Source organism: Salvelinus fontinalis, chromosome 31 (genome assembly GCF_029448725.1).
Source record: "Salvelinus fontinalis isolate EN_2023a chromosome 31, ASM2944872v1, whole genome shotgun sequence".
In the NCBI taxonomy this organism is placed as follows: Eukaryota; Metazoa; Chordata; class Actinopteri; order Salmoniformes; family Salmonidae; genus Salvelinus; species Salvelinus fontinalis.
Window position 1 is genome coordinate 49,098,741 of NC_074695.1, and position 16,220 is coordinate 49,114,960.

At 42.5% G+C, this 16,220-nt stretch overlaps 1 protein-coding gene across 4 annotated transcripts in view; it reads right to left on the reverse strand.

Moving 5' to 3' along the window:
• LOC129830458 (glutamate receptor-interacting protein 2-like) overlaps positions 1–16,220 on the reverse strand; it is a 54,483-nt gene that overhangs the window by 36,591 nt on the left and 1,672 nt on the right. For 3 of the 4 annotated variants that reach the window (XM_055893044.1, XM_055893043.1, XM_055893046.1), the window contains exons 2-6: positions 10,835–10,918; positions 8,726–8,861; positions 5,124–5,269; positions 4,418–4,504; positions 4,251–4,326 (exon numbers count right to left, since the gene is read on the reverse strand). In XM_055893044.1, the coding sequence (XP_055749019.1) occupies positions 4,251–4,326; positions 4,418–4,504; positions 5,124–5,269; positions 8,726–8,861; positions 10,835–10,918 (529 nt within the window). Of the gene's footprint in view, positions 1–4,250; positions 4,327–4,417; positions 4,505–5,123; positions 5,270–8,725; positions 8,862–10,834; positions 10,919–13,838; positions 14,436–16,220 lie in introns of those variants that run through there. The other variant, XM_055893045.1, reaches the window with a different exon arrangement.

The following is a 16,220-nucleotide window of genomic DNA, read 5'->3' on the forward strand; positions in this document are numbered from 1 at the left end:
GAATTAGCTCCTCAAGTTCTTTTTCCTCTAACTCATTTTCTATCTCTGTAGCATCGTTTTTATTGCTATCTACCTATACTATTAGTTAATGGATTTCCCTTGTTAATCTTGTATCTTGTATGTTTTTTAAATTATTGATGAATATTGAATTGAATGACCTCAGAAGGTACATTTAAAGGTATCCCAAACAATAAGGGGATTTGCTGAACCTATATTATACCGGAAAAATTAAGTTATAAATTATTTTGTCTTCGTTAAACTTTGATAAAATTTCCAATATCCCCGATCACGTGGAAAGTCTATAAGAGTTATGTGAATGCCAATTAGATGATGATCCGATCACATACTGTCTCCTATTAAAACTTTTTTAACCTTTGATGGAAGAGCGAAAGAGACAAGAAAGTAGTCAAGACGACTAGCTTGATTAAGTCTCCTCCAGGTATATCTCACTAGGTCGGGGTTTTATAGTCTCCAAATATCCACTATTTCTAATGTGTCCATAATATTTGTGATTTCCTTAAGGGCACGGTGATGATAGTTTGTAGAGTGATTACCTTAACGGTCCATTGAGGTACTTAACAAAGTGTTATAGACTCCTACGATAATGATTTGATCATTTGTTGCCTGTAAGTTCAATAAATTGGTATACATGTTTTTGAAGAAGTATGGATCATCCTGATTAGTTCCATATAGATTAATGAGCCAAATCTCTTTTTCGTCCACTTTCATATTCAAAAAGATCCACCTTCCTTGCGAATCATTCCTGACAATTTGCACATTCAGATTGACATTTTTGTTAATTAATATCACACCTTTTGAGTTCCCTTGTCCATGACAAAAAATTATTTCACCACCCCATTCTTTTTTCCACGCAACTTCATCTAAGGATGTAGAGTGAGTTACCTGCAAACAGTATATGATATATTCCTTTTCTTTTAGCCACGTAAAGACTGATCTTTTTTATAATCTGCTAAACCGTCACAATTATAACTGGCTATACTTATTTCAATTTGCATGGTTGAGTGTCTATGTGTGTAACATGTAGTCCGTATAGCCTTATTCTTCATGATGATAATTGTAATCCATATCGTATCACCGTCATAGTTGCATCATAAGTACCTTTAACATCATGGAAAAACACATCCCAGCATTTCCATAGCAATTGACGTTTCACATGATCATGAAAGAGACCTTGCATTACTCTAGAGACGGCTTCACTAAAGTACAAATGTATTCCGAACAATATGTTATTATTCCCCAATGCCCCTATTCTGATATCTCCCCCTTGCTTGTTGTAAACATATATAAACTTATAGACAAATACATAAAAAAGATAGAAAAACAATAAACATATTAAATTATAAAACTGTTCGATAACAGAGAAGAGAAAAGAGAGAAAGAGAGAGTGAGAGAAGAGGGCGAGATCAGGTGTGTGTATGTACAAGTCCATATGTGTAAGCAAGCATGTAATTGAGTACGTGTGTGTTCATATCCCATACATTCTTTTTTTCGTAACCTGAAGTCCCTGTAGAATTAAGTACAGCCATGGTGTTGTGGAGCTGTCTCGGAATAGCTGTCCATCTATAAAGAGTTTGTCCACAATGATAAAGGCACGCTTACCCTTCTCCCTTTGTACCGGATACAGTCTCTTACGACGTTCGTTTATCTCCCTTGGAAATTGGTCATTGATACCGAATTTGGTCCCTTTAAGCTCCCTTCCCCTGCTTTTGATCAGCTCCTTTTGTTGGTAGTGTTCAAATTTTGTGATCAGTCGGGGACCGTTGGTCTTGTTGCTCCGAGCTCCAAGTCTGTGTACTCGGTGGAAAGCCACCTTGTTTACAGTCTCTATTGGAAGTTAAGGCGGATTGCATGAATTCTCTGATCGCGCCCTCTGAATTATTGGATGTGTCCTCAGGAATCCCAGAAAAAAAATTATTTTCACGCATGCTACGACTTTGTATGTCTAGTAGTGACTCCTTCATCACCCTGTTTTCCCTGAGTAGACAATCCATGTTGGAATCGTGGATTTTTACCTTGGCTGTGAGTGCCTTGTTTTCTCCTTGGAGCGTGAGAATTTCACTCTGGCTAAACTCCAAACTCCCCCTCAGCCCTGCTACCTCCTCCAGTGGCAGGCTGGCCGTCGGGAGCACCGGGACATTTCCCGGTGGCCTGATGGTCGGTTTTGCTTGCTGTGAATAGTCAACTTGACCAGCAATAATATAGCAAGCAGGAATGAGTTGACGGAGAATCCACGCATCAGGCGCGACTCTCACTCTCTCGCCACAGTGTCCCCGCGCGCCAAAAATGACATCAGGTCTTTCCGCGACGCACATAGCAACTGTCTACTGTCTACCTGCGTCTCTACCGATAACATTTTAGAAAAGTCGCACGGCAAAATGGACGGTCAGAAAAGGAAAGGTGGAGCAGAGAAGGGGAGAATAAAAAAGAGAAAGGCCCTTGCCACAGACGCAGCTAAATGCTGCAAAATAAGCAACATGTTCACCAGTAAAGGACCAGGTCAGTCAAAAACACTAGCTAAAACACACACACTGACACACACGATGCCCAGCATGGCTAGCTAAGTAATAATAGTGACACAACGGCCGGTAGGCTAAACAGTTTGCCCGTCTTACGTCTTAGTGGAGGAATTATATCATAGCAATGAGTGCAACATAGCGATCATAATATGACATTGAAGGCAATATGTTTCAACTAGTAAAAAGTACTAAACCTAGACTATGGACTTGCTAGCATTCGGTCATGACTCGTGCCATATAAGCTAGGGAAAGTGTACACTGTACAGCAAAACAGGCTACAATAACGTAACCATAATACATCCATGAACGTAACACAGTAGCCTGTGTAACACAGCACAGGCAATGACAAAGATCATTAGCGTCATTAGTACCAGCATGACAAGTTACTACAATAATATACAACTCTGGGAAAAATTAAGAGACCACTCCAAATTAAGAGACCACTCCAAATTAAGCGACCACTCCAAATTAAGAGACCAATCTTAATTATTTCCAGAGCTGTATTAATGTAGCCTACTGATACACTAATGATAGTGAGTATGACAAGAGAGTATTTTCTTTGCAAATGTGGAGAAGGAAGCAGCAATAGAGCTTCAGGTGCTCCTGCAGAACTGGAGATGGTGGTCAGTTCAGAGTCAGACTCAGAGCAGGAACCTTCAGGTTCAACTGAAGAGCACAAACCTAAACATGTAGGCTATGGATTTACATTAATATATGGTTTATTTATGAGATTATGAGTAGGACTGTAATCGGGGGGCATACAATCGATGACTGCACAAGTAATACAAGTTTAAATTGAGGTTATTTACAATGTTAATCTCATTCTGCAGAGCAACCAGATGTGCAGAGAGAGAGAGAGGTTCAGAGCCCAGTACAGGAAAAATAGAAAGGGACAGCGAAAGCACTGAAAATCCATTTGATTATTTTGCCCATCCTCAGTCCAAGGATTTTGACAAATGTTTTCAGTACCACCCAAAACAAACTCCTCAAAGAGTCATTCCCAATGTATTCCACTCCAAAGATGTCACAAACAGAAAATGGCTGACATATAATGAAGTAACTCACTCCTTGTTCTGCTCAGTATGTCTTGCAAAACCTTCAACCAGTGATAGTGCATTTGTCAAAGGAGGCATGCAGGCCTGGAATTGTTGGAAAAATGACTTGTGACGTGCACAAAGCAGATGTCCTAACTGACTTGCCAAAACTACAGTTTGTTAACTAGAAATTTGTGGAGTGGTTGAAAAATGAGTGTTAATGACTCCAACCTAAGTGTATGTAAACTTCCGACTTCAACTGTAAATAGCCAAGTTATTGTTACTCGTGCATTTATTCCTTGTGTTATTGTTTCTATATATTTTTTTCTCTGCACTGCTGGGAAGGGCCCGTAAGTAAACGTTTCACTGTGAGTTTACACCTGTTGTTTACAAAGCATTTGAGAAATAATATTTTATTCATTTGAAATGTGAATCGCATAAAATGTGTTTTAAAACTGCTAAAATGGCAAAATGTGTAGAATTGCAGAAAATGCCCTTTAAAGCTTCACCTTTTTCTCTGCGCCACCAAGAGGGGAGCCCCTAAAATGTTTGCCAGCGAGTCGGGAGGGGCCCCCAACAAAATTATAGAAACATCCTTGCACTTACTAATGTGAAATTACTCATGATGGTATAAGCATGTGTGTACGCACAAGGTCTCATCTCTTCTGCATGTCTTTACCTATCAGCTGGACCCCCGGGCCGTACGTAGGTCACTACCAGAGGACGAGACCTGTGCCAGTCTTCATGGAACCCTCCTAGAACAACAGAACACAAACCAGCTCTAGCGCAACCTTTCATCCTTTCGCACCCTTTAATATACATTCTAACAGACTTGATGATGCCCACCTCTCATGACGAATCCAAAGCTGTTGCCCTCCTTGTATAGGCATACCTCTATAGTCTTAGCTATAACACTTGTGGGAGTGTTCTGGACTGAAAACAGAAAGGGAGAGTAGTTCAGAGTTTAGACACAATAACAGAATCAGACCAACACCATCTTGCCAACCAACCTCCCAGGACACAAACCCAATCACCATTGCAAAAACACAGTGGCATGAAGGTTTTACCCACCCTTTAAAATAATGGAACATTGTAAGATAGTGTTACAACCTATTGCTGGGTAGCTGTTTAGGAGGTTGAATCCTTATACGTCACCACTGGATCATCCGGTGGAGGCTGGTGAAGGGAGGACGGCTCATGGCTAGAATAAATTGAAACGTGTTGAAGACATAAAACACATTCCACGTTCCATTTCGGCCATTATAATGAGCCCGCCCTCCAATTGAAAATGACACCAGCCTCCAATGGGATAATCAGTTATTTGTTTACTTTTTGGGTCACAGTCCAGAAATAGATGAGCTAGTACTGTACTGGAATAACGTCCGATGGTAAGAATACAACAACAGAGAGAACTGGAGGCTTTTCAGCCAAGAACAAAAGCAAGATATGTTGACCTGATCTGCAATATCGTATATGTCATTTGAAATGCAAAGACATGGACATAACATAACTACTAACCAGAGGCAGGCCTACAAACTAGAAGTGCTCGTACCAAAAGGAGGTAGTTCGTAATCCACTTCCAGAACCACACGCTCTCCTATGTTCTTCAGCAGGCTGATGATCTCATCGTGGCGGAGCTTGGACAGGTTGATGCCGTTCACGGACTTGATGTAGTCTCCCACATTCAGCTGGTCACTCCTGTGCAGACAAGAGGATGGATTAACAATTGAACATGTTGGTTGATGAGTAGGGCCAGGAGCGTTCCTGACCATGTCACTTAGCCAGGAATAACTCTGGGTTGGGTCACATGCTTTGGAAAAACTCCTGGCCCCACTAATGATACTCTCAAAACAACATCTCATGTCCTGATGGCTTGAGAACATTGTTGTGTATTGTCATTTTTGCCCTGTCATGAACACTATTTGGCATCTTTGTAGCATATTGTCTAATTGTAACACAAGCTGTATTAATGCAAATCATTGCTATTGCGATGGACAATAAGAAAAGGTGCTAAGGAGGAGTGCTAAACAATCTCCAGTCAGACAGAGATGAGGAGAGAGATGTTGCTCATGGTGTCTCTCATGTGACATTGTGTGTCAACATGAAGCTCATTTAGATGCTATTTAAATAGATGTACTGCTCTGCTACACCTCTGGGCTACTGACAATTGCTACAGTGATGCAGGACACACACATCCGCATCAGTTAACCAAAAACATTCACCTAAAACATTAGGAAGACCTTATTCTAAAATGGATAACAAACAAAAAAATCCCCAATCTACACACATTACCCCATAATGATAAAGCAAAAATAGATTTTCATAAAATGAAATTAAAAACTGAAATATCACATTTACATAAGTATTTAGACCCTTCACTCAGTACACTGCTGAAGCGCCTTTGGGAGTGATTACAGCCTTGAGTCTTCTTGGGTATGACGCTACAAGCTTGGCACACCTGTATTTCGGTAGTTTTTCCATTCTTCTTTGCAGATCCTCTCAAGCTCTGTCAGGTTGGGTGGAGAGCGTTGCTGCACAGTTATTTTCAGTTCTCTCCAGAGATGTTCAATTGGGTTCAAGTCCAGGCTCTGGCTGGGCCACTCGAGGACATTGAGATTTGTCCCGAAACCACTCCTGCATTGTCTTGGCTGTGTGCTTAGGGTCGTTGTCCTGTTGGAAGGTGAACCTTCGCCCCAGTCTGAATTCCTGAGTGCTCTGTAGAAGGTTTTCATCAAGGATCTCTCTGTACTTTGCTTCGTTCATCTTTCCCTCGATAACGACTATTCTCCCTGTCCCTGCTGCTGAAAAACATCCCCACAGCATGATGCTGCCACCACCACGTAGGGATGGTGCCAGGTTTCCTCCAGACGTGACACTTGCCATTCAGGCCAAAGAGTTCAATCTTGGTTTCATCAGACCAGAGAATCTTGTTTCTCATAGTCTGAGAATCTTTAGGTGCCATTTGGCATACTCCAAGCAGGCTGTCATGTGTATTTTGCTAAGGACTGGCTTTCATCTGGCCACTCTACCATAAAGGCCTGATTGGTGGAGTGCTGCAGAGATGGTTGTCCTTCTGGAAGGTTCTCCCATCTCCACAAAAGAACTCTGGAGCTCTGTCAGAGTGACCATCGGGTTCTTGGTAACCTCCCTGACCAAGGCCCTTGTCCCCGGTTGCTCAGTTTGGCCGGGCGGCCAGCTCTAGGTACAGTCTTGGTGGTTCCAAACTTCTTCCATAAGAATGATGGAGGCCACTGTGTTCTTCGGGACCTTCAATGCCGCAGACATGTCTTGGTACCCTTCCCAAGATCTTTGCCTTGACACAATCCTGTCTCTGACCTCAACGGACAATTTCTTTGACCTCATGGCTTTTGCTCTGAGATGCACTGTCAACTGTGGTACCTTTATATAGACAGGTGTGTGCCTTTCCAAATAATGTCCAATCAATAGAATTTACCACAGGTGCAGTCCAACCAAGTTGTAGAAACATCTCAAGGATGATCAATGGAAACAGGATGCACCTGAGAACAATTTCGAGTCTCATAGCAAAGCGTTTAAATACTTATGTAAATAAGTTTTTTATGTTTTTATTTTTAAGAAATTAGCAAAAATGTCTAAACCTGTATTTGTCATTACGGGGTATTGTGTGTAAATTGATGAGAAAAACAATTTTATCAATTTTAGAAAAAGTCTAACGTAGCAATATGTGGAAAAAGTCAAGCGGTCTGAATACTCCCGAATGAACTGTACATATTTTGTCTTGCCCGCTCCCTTTTGAATGGCACATATACACAAACCATGTCTCAATTAAAAATCCTTCTCCGACCCTTCATCTACACTGATTGAAGTAGATTTAAGTGACATCAATAAGGGAACATAGATTTCAACTGGATTCACCTGGTCAGTCTATGTCATGGAAAGAGCAGGTGTTCCTAATGTATTGTACACTCCGGGTTCACTGTATACGAGACCAACAGACCAGCAAAGAGGCCAATGTTGTAAAGGTTATAATGGTGAGAAGCTGTTCAGCAATATTATGATTGTCATGTCTAGTCGTCCGATCACATTCTACACCGAGATACCTCGGTGGTGGCAGAAAGAATATTATATTCCGAGTATTTCATGTGAGTGTGTCATTAGAGGCTAGCAGTCACATGACGCTTAGTCACTGAAGCGTGAGTGCTTCCCACTGGGTTTTGCTCTCGTGGCTGACATAGTCCAATTAACATTCAGTTCATTTCATTTGTTCCTATCTGTACTGAAATCACATCGCTCCACACTCCAAAATAGAAACATTACATCAAATCAAAGTTTATTTGTCACGTGTGCACCGAATACAACAGGTGGAGACCTTACAGTGAAATGCTTACTTACAGGCTCTAACCAACAGTGCAAAAAAGGTATTAGGTGAACAATAGGTAAGTAAAGAAATAGAAACAACAGTGAAAAATAACAGTAGCGAGGCTATATACAGTAGCGAGGCTATATACAGTAGCGAGGCTGCATACAGGCACCGGTTAGTCGGGCTGATTGAGGTAGTATGTACAAGTAGATACGGTTAAAGTGACTATGCATATACAATGAACAGATGTTGCAGTAGCGTAAAAGAGGGGTTGGCGGGTGGTGGGTGGCGGGACACAATGCACGTAGCCTGGTTAGCCAATGTGCGGGGGCACTGATGGTTGGTCGGGCCAATTGAGGTAGTATGTACATGACTGTATAGTTAAAGTGACTATGCATATATGATAAACAGAGAGTAGCAGCAGCGTAAAAGATTATGAATACCAAGCGGATAGAGGCAATTAAATAAAGCAGGTAGTTGCTTGAAAATGTTCTCTACATAAACGTAATACAAATCCATTCACTGTAGTAAAACGTCATTTCATTTAGTTTTGTGTGATTCCTGAGTAATTGGGAACATCCATATTTATCTTGTTTATTGACATAAGAGACTCTCTCATAGACTGTGTCCTGGTGTAATATCAGTTCCAGGCTGAACATGACCCAGTAAAGAGCTGATTTACTGCAGTGTCCATAATACCTAGGTTAGGGCGAGAGGGTACATTACAGACGACATGTGTGGGTGGCGGGTAACACATACAGACACCTCGCTGCGGTTGCCTGGTTACAGATGTGTCATCCTAGCCAAGATCTCACCTGGCAGCTAGCCCACCTGGCCGCAGGTTTGACACTCTGGGCTTGCCGTCCTTATCGGACCCCCCGGAGATGGTGAGGCCCAGGCTGCTGCCCTCCCTTTTTATCAGGTCCAACGTGGTCATGCCCCAGTAGTCCTCTATAGACACACAGAAACGGACAGGAGGAACAGTGTCACCGAGTCAGCATCCATCTGGGACACTGAGACTGTTTGTCTGAGCTGCTACAAACACGGATTGATTATCTCCGCCTCTATCATTCTGCCTCTCTCGCTCAATCTGACTAACTCTCTTTCGCTGCCTTTTCTATCTCTCCATCTCTTTCCCTCCCTCTCTCCTCTTTGGGTGATGATGACATGGATGGGGTCAGCTCCATTTTAACGCAGTACATTCAACGTAATTGGGTGGAATTCAGTGGATGAATTGAAAATGTAAATCTTGACACAAAAGGGCAATTTTCTAGATGCCTAAATTATATCTATTCATTTCCTGAACAGAATTGAGTTCAAATTGGGGTTGACCCTAACTGATGGCTAGCTAGCCGTAGTGCGTTTAGACGTTGTGGGTTACACTACATGACAAAAAGAACGTGTACACCCGCTTGTCGATCATCTCATTCCAAAACCATGGACATTAAGATGGAGTTGTTCCCCTTTGCTGCTAAAACAGCCTCTTCTGGGAAGGCTTTCCACCAGATGTTGGAACATTGCTGCGGGCACTTGCTTCCATTCAGCCACAAGAGCATTAGTGAGGTTGTGCACTAATGTTGGGCGATTAGGCCTGGCTCTCAGTCGGCGTTCCAATTCATCCCAAAGGTGTTCGATGGGGTTGAGGTCAGGGCTCTGTGCAGGCCAGTCAAGTTCTTCCATACTGATCTCGACAAACAATTTCTGTATGGACCACACTTTGTGCACAGGGGATTTTCATGCTGAAACAGGAAAGGTCCTTCCCCAAACTGTTGCCACAAAGTTGGAAGCACAGAATCATCTAAAATGTAATTGTATGATGTAGCGTTAAGATTACCCTTATCTGTAACTAAGGTGCCTAGCCCGAACCATGAAAAACAGCCCCAGACCATTACTCCTCCACCAAACTTTAAAGTTGGCACTATGCATTGTGACAGGTAGCGTTCTCCTGGCATCCGCCAAACCCAGATTTGTCCATTGGACTGCCAGATGGTGAAGCGTGATTCATCACTCCAGAGAATACGTTTCCACTGCTCCACTGAGTCCAATGGAGGCGAGCTTTCACCACTCCAGCAAACGCTTGTCATTGCACATGGGGATCTTAGGCTTGTGTGCGGCTGCTCGGCCACGGAAACCCATTTCATGAAGCTCCCGATGAACAGTTCTAGTGCTGATGTTGTTTCCAGAGGCAAATTGGAACTTGGTAGTGAGTGTTGCAACCCGAGGACAGACAATTTACCGCGGTACGCGCCTCAGCACTCAGCGGTCACATTCTGTGAGCTTGTGTGGCCTACCACTTCGCGGCTGAGCAGTTGTTGCTCCTAGATGTTTCCACTTCACAATAACAGCACTTATAGTCAAACGGGGCAGCTCTAGCAGGGCAGAAATGTGATGAACTGACTTGTTGGAAAGGTGGCATCCTATGACGGTGGCACGTTGAAAGTCACTGAGCTCTTCAGTAAGGCCTTTCTACTGCCAATGTTTGTGTGTGGAGAATGCATGGCTGTGTGCTCGATTTTATACACCTGTCAGCAATGGGTGTGGCTGAAATGTCTGAATCCACAAATTTGAAGGGGTGTCAACATTCTTTTGTATATATATATACTGTATGTGCTTGGTTCCATTCTGTCTGGCTGTGGACACATTGTGCTGTTAGATGCAAAACGAAGTCCACGGAGGGAGAGGATTCCTTTAGTCTCCAACGACAGGCATGCTACATAGGCATTTTCTCAACCTTATCTTATCAACCAATGTAGCGCAGACGTGATGGAACATGTGCAATCGAACAATCCCAGTGAAAAGCACGACTCTTGTGGATAGCTGTCCATCATGGGGAAAGGCTGAAGACAGTGGACATGGTACCATAGAAGATACTGTAGAATGTAGAAAACGACTGAAAGTTACAGTAAGGTGTAATCACACTGTACCTTTATTAATACTGCGTCTCCTGGAGGTAAGGGCATGGTCGGTCCCTCCAGAGTCCTTGCTGCCCTTAGAGTATGGCCCATCGTCTGGAATAATGAAAGGGACATTTGGTGAATAATCTGGACGTTTGGAAAACTACTATAGTATGTGAGGAATGTGTGCATGCTGTTCCTTAGAGGAGAGGGGAATCTGACACCATCACATCCCCTGTCCACACACTGACAGCTGCCTGGGCCTTGTTTAACCCTTTGATCCCTATTAGATGGAGTGTGAACATTAGAAAGAGGCACAACAGGAAGGAACTCCTCTAACAGGCACTTAGCTAACTAACTCAAAGAACACTGGCGGGTCAATCTCAGAGACCCGCAAGGTCATGCTGCTGTTTCCATGGTAACAGCGGGAGGGGTAAAGAGATCAAGACAGCTAGTTTTAGTGTGAGTAGTATGAACTTGTCCCAATAGACGAAGATAATGTTGCCTTGTTCACCCTAATGGTTAAGATTTAGATTTGGAGGAGCTGATTGTGCGATGTGTCCACGGGCATCTTCTACCCGCAGTGAAACATGATGTCTGCACCAAGATGATGCATACAGTATACATTAGAGCTGGGAAATGCTCTTGAGGGAACATGCTGTGGTTCAAGGACTGTTCAGGCATGTGGAGAATACAGTCAGCTGCTACAGAGGAAACCAGGAAATGTCCTCTGTTCCTCTGGGTTTCTCTTTTGACAGTGGGAGCCATTTCTGACACAGCACCGGGCCCAGATTTGCAGTGACCCTGCCCCTGCCTTGCCATTTGAATCTGGATACAGCATGGGCATGTCAGCCTTTCTGTCCACCGAGGATGAACTTGTCAACCAAATGACTTAAACATCATATTACACACTTAAGGGAAAAGCTAGGCCAAAGTTGTTTAAAAAAAAACATTTGAGGAAAGCTAGTGCCTATGAGAGGTCCATCTATTTCGGCTGCTGCACTGACAGGTAGACTTCATACACTGTATGCTCCAAATATTCTGACATAAGCACTACTCTTACTATTGATTGAACGCAGCTCAGCTTTTCCACTCACTTGCTGAGCTATACAGTACAATGTTACATGTAACACTATTGGTGATGAAAAACAAAGTGCTAATTTAGCCTCGTGACATCCTGTTAATCAGCTTTAGGCGGGATTGTCATGATGATGTGTGTAGGTGATATTTCTGTTCTGTGTTGTCTACACTCAATTAAACATTCATCCACTTTTGTATCGCAACTAATCATCCCTCGTGCATAATATCACATGACCCTTAACTAAATTCACATCATCAATATTCAAATGGGGCCAGCCTTTGGTCAAAAAGGACTAATTTGCCCAAAGACAAAATAACATGGAGTGTATCTCAATAGCCTAAAATAGCTTAGTCACCTTTCTTTCATTTGCACAGATGTAAAAGAACGGGTGAAAACAGTTAGTTGGTACTGGTCTTTCACCTTTCCTACATTTTCAGATCAGTGCATTTGAAGGAAAGAGACGAGCAGAAGGAATGTCTCCATATCATAGAATCATGGAGGCTGATAAGCCACATCTTAACTGTGGAAAATATGCAGACATAATATAAAAAGGAAACTTAATGAGAGTTGACAAAAAGAAAACTCAAGGGCATGCAGGAATATGCATACAACGATAATGTACACTTCCTTGCACAAATATCCTGTTCAACAACCTTAGGGCAGAAGTGCACGGCGGCCACGCACGCACATACACACACACACAGTCTGAATCACCAAAGACACACTGTGACAGGCAGCAGCGTGCGTGGTCCCAAAGCTTCATGAGGGGCCTGACAGTCCAAGCAGCCATCATTGTAGTCAAAAGGCAACGTTTGCTCTGGGTTACAAAGGCCCCATACGCCCCATGTGACTGAATGCAACTTTACCATACAAGAAAAAAATCATTAGTGATCCTGACGGGCCAATCATGGGCCAAATACATTACTTCATGAATTGGCTTAATTCAGCAGCCAAAACAAAAAGCACCCTTGAACTGAACAACATCATAACTGGGTATGGCAGGGCACGAACCTCCTAGTAGGAGCATGTTGTTTTGGCAGAGGGAATACTCATCTACTGTGGTAGCTAAAGAATCAAGTACGGGACTGCAAAAACGATACACTTAAGATCTGCAAACAGGACAGTACTTACAACATTACTTAGAGTGGTGTGCAAAGTAATGTGCCAGAAAAATAGTCACCCCTATTAATTTCTGGCGAGTCAATTAACTTAATCTAATTCAGGGCACCGTATGCTATCCCCTTTAGAACCAATCAGAATGTAGGTTAAATGTGAGGGCCTCTGACAATAGCTATGAAATCACAGTGCTATTTTCAGAGGTAAAACATTATTTATATACTGGGCTTCACTAGACCCAGTTTGCAGTTTGTCATATCTGCTCCAATTTCAGACTGCAGCCTTGTATTCAGTACTGTCTGGCCCTAATTAAATGGCATTAGGTCTACTGTCTGTGCCTTAATAGCGAATTAATAGATATACTGTGAGTAAAATGGTGCTTGACAAAGCTGTCATTTAACAAATCTGAATTCATCTGAATGTGTACAAATATAGGAAAAAAAAGTGTAACATTTCCAGCTGACTAAATAACCTCTAATGACAAAGTCTAACTATGTGACAAGCTACCTCATTGGGCATAGATGCCAATTCAACATCTATTCCAGGTTGGTTCAACGTAATTTAATTGAATGTTGATTCAACCAGTGTGCCCAGTGGGATGTGTGTTACCACCATGCTGAAGACATTGAATCACAGGTAGAAATACTTCACTACACTCTTCACGTTCAGAACTAAATACTGTTACAGGTGCTAATGATAGTCCTAAGCCCCTTACTATTGCAATACTAGGGTGTAGCACTACAAACCATACGACATACAGTGCACACTAGATAGCCTCTGACGGCTGTGACAGTCATTCATTCATCATCACAATCAGTGAATGTCAGGCAGATTTACCGATGCTGCTGTTCTTCGCCTCTCTCCTCAGACCACAAAGCATGGCTGCAGTCCTGTCAAAACATCCGACCTGAGAGGAAAGTAGCTGTTCTGTTGTAAGTGGCCAGCAGACCCAGCGAGGTGCCCCTGGGAATACGTTGTCCTCCGTGACCCAGTCTCCCTCGCTAACAAGCAGGACAAAAAGCTATTTTCTTCTCTTCATATCTATGTTCTACTTGAAGCATATCTTGACTTCACTTATTGCATGAAAAATCCTGTTCCATAGATGTCTATTTCTATGTCCTTTAACTGTTTAAACTTGGTAAAAAAAAAAAAGAATATATATATTGCTAAAATAAGTAATTCCCACAACAAACCCGAAAGCAGGGACACCAAATGATCAAAGCATCTAAAGGAATAGCCATCTCTCCTTTTCCTCCCACCATTCTGAGGATCCTTTTGAGGTATTCATGGTTGCTCTTCCTATTCCATAGGAATAATCATACCCCTCGTTCACATACCAGCTCACACACACACAGCAACCATTACACACAGCCTCAGTGAGTGTGTCGGAGAAGGTCGCTCTCCCTCCCTCTCTATGCCAGAGGGGTGTGATGAAGCAGTCAAACGCTCTCCCCACACATGACACGGTCACACCCCCTGCACACACACCCTGTCTCTCACACACGCACACACTCAGTGCAGTCAAGCACACAATTAACGTTACCCCCACATCCACTGTCACTTTGAGCTCATACAAGAGCAGCCATAAGCAGTTACACATTTTCCACACTAGTCGACACATAAGTAGTGCCCATCTTACTGTGCCCACCATAGTCATCCTACCCACACACATACACTGGCTAACTAATGCTTGCCGCTTTTCCCCTCACATGCCTTAAATTCCACATCCCATTCCATAGGCTCATCACAATGATTATTATCTGCTTATACAAGAGCATCCCCAGTGGTGGAAAAGGTACTCAATTGTCAAACTTGATTCAAAGTAAACATGTCTTAATGGGAAATGTGAAAGTAAAAGTGAAAATCACCCAGTAAAATACTACTTGAGTAAAAGTCTAAAGGTGTCTGGTTTTAAATGTACTTAAGTACAGTGGTGGAAAAAGTACTCAATTGTCATACTTGAAAAAAAGTAAATACTGTACATCAAAATTCCTTATATTAAGAAACCAGATGGCACAATTTCCTTTTTTGTTTGTATATTTTAAAAATCTCAGACCATTTCCAAACGCAGTATGTGTGCTTTGTGAGTCCGCAAGATCAGAGGCAGTAGGGATGACAACGCGTTATATTGATAGGTGCATGAATCTGACCATAATTCTGGCATGCCTGAGTATTCTAAATGTAACGAGTACTTTTTGGTGTCAGGGAAAGGTATGGGACTAAAAAGTCAATATTTTCTTTAGGAAGGTAGAGGTAAAGTTGTCAAAGTACAGATACCCCAAAAAATGGCTTAAGTAGTACTTTAAATACATTTTACTTCAGTACTTTACACCACGGAGCACCCCTACCAATAACTACATGCATGCCGCTACAAAGCCAAAAGAGACTTATTTATTTAACTTCTGACCAGAGAATTCTGTCCTTTATATGAGACAATGGCTGCAATGGATATAAACCAACAATATGGTTTCTCGCTTTCAATCTGTGGTGTGTTGAACATCTCATGTTCCCTTCTCTGGGTGAGAGGGCTCTTTCCCCCACTGCCACTGCGCTGGCTGTCTTCTACCCAGACACACACTTACAGAGGAGTTAAAACGACCGCTGACTGACTGAGCCCCCCACCTGTCTGTCCATTTGTCACCCTCACATGCTTGCCACTTCCTGACTCACCCTCCCTCCATTCTTTCCCCCTATAAGGCCTGAAAATCCCACACAAAGGAACTTCTGTCATAGTCAGGTCTGAGAGTAGGGAAATGACATCAAAGAATACACTAAAGCTCTAAACAGACAAAAAATATGAACTAGAGCCCACACAATAGCTTCAAAGTCCACACAGACGGTGAGGATGAGCTCAACTACAAATTAAAGCTCGTAAACTATACGTGCGGTACAAGTACACCCTTGATCCCGAAGCATAGATTTATTGAGTCTCTGTAGCATTTCCCCTGACCAGAGACACCTCAAACAACTACAAACAAAGCGCTCTCTCCACTGTAAAAGTATTTCTCGCCAATGTAGCATGTCTCCTAATTAGCAGTCTCTTTCCAGTGGACCCAATACTCTTTGGCATAGACAATTTGCGTAGAGTTCCGTCCTTAATAGCCCATTCACTCAGGTGTTTCAGAGCGAAACAAATGAATTTCTTACAGAATAAAGAGGAACAGAAGACGCAGAGCTGTTTGTTGGTCTTATAAAAAACCACACAATTAGGGTCATTAT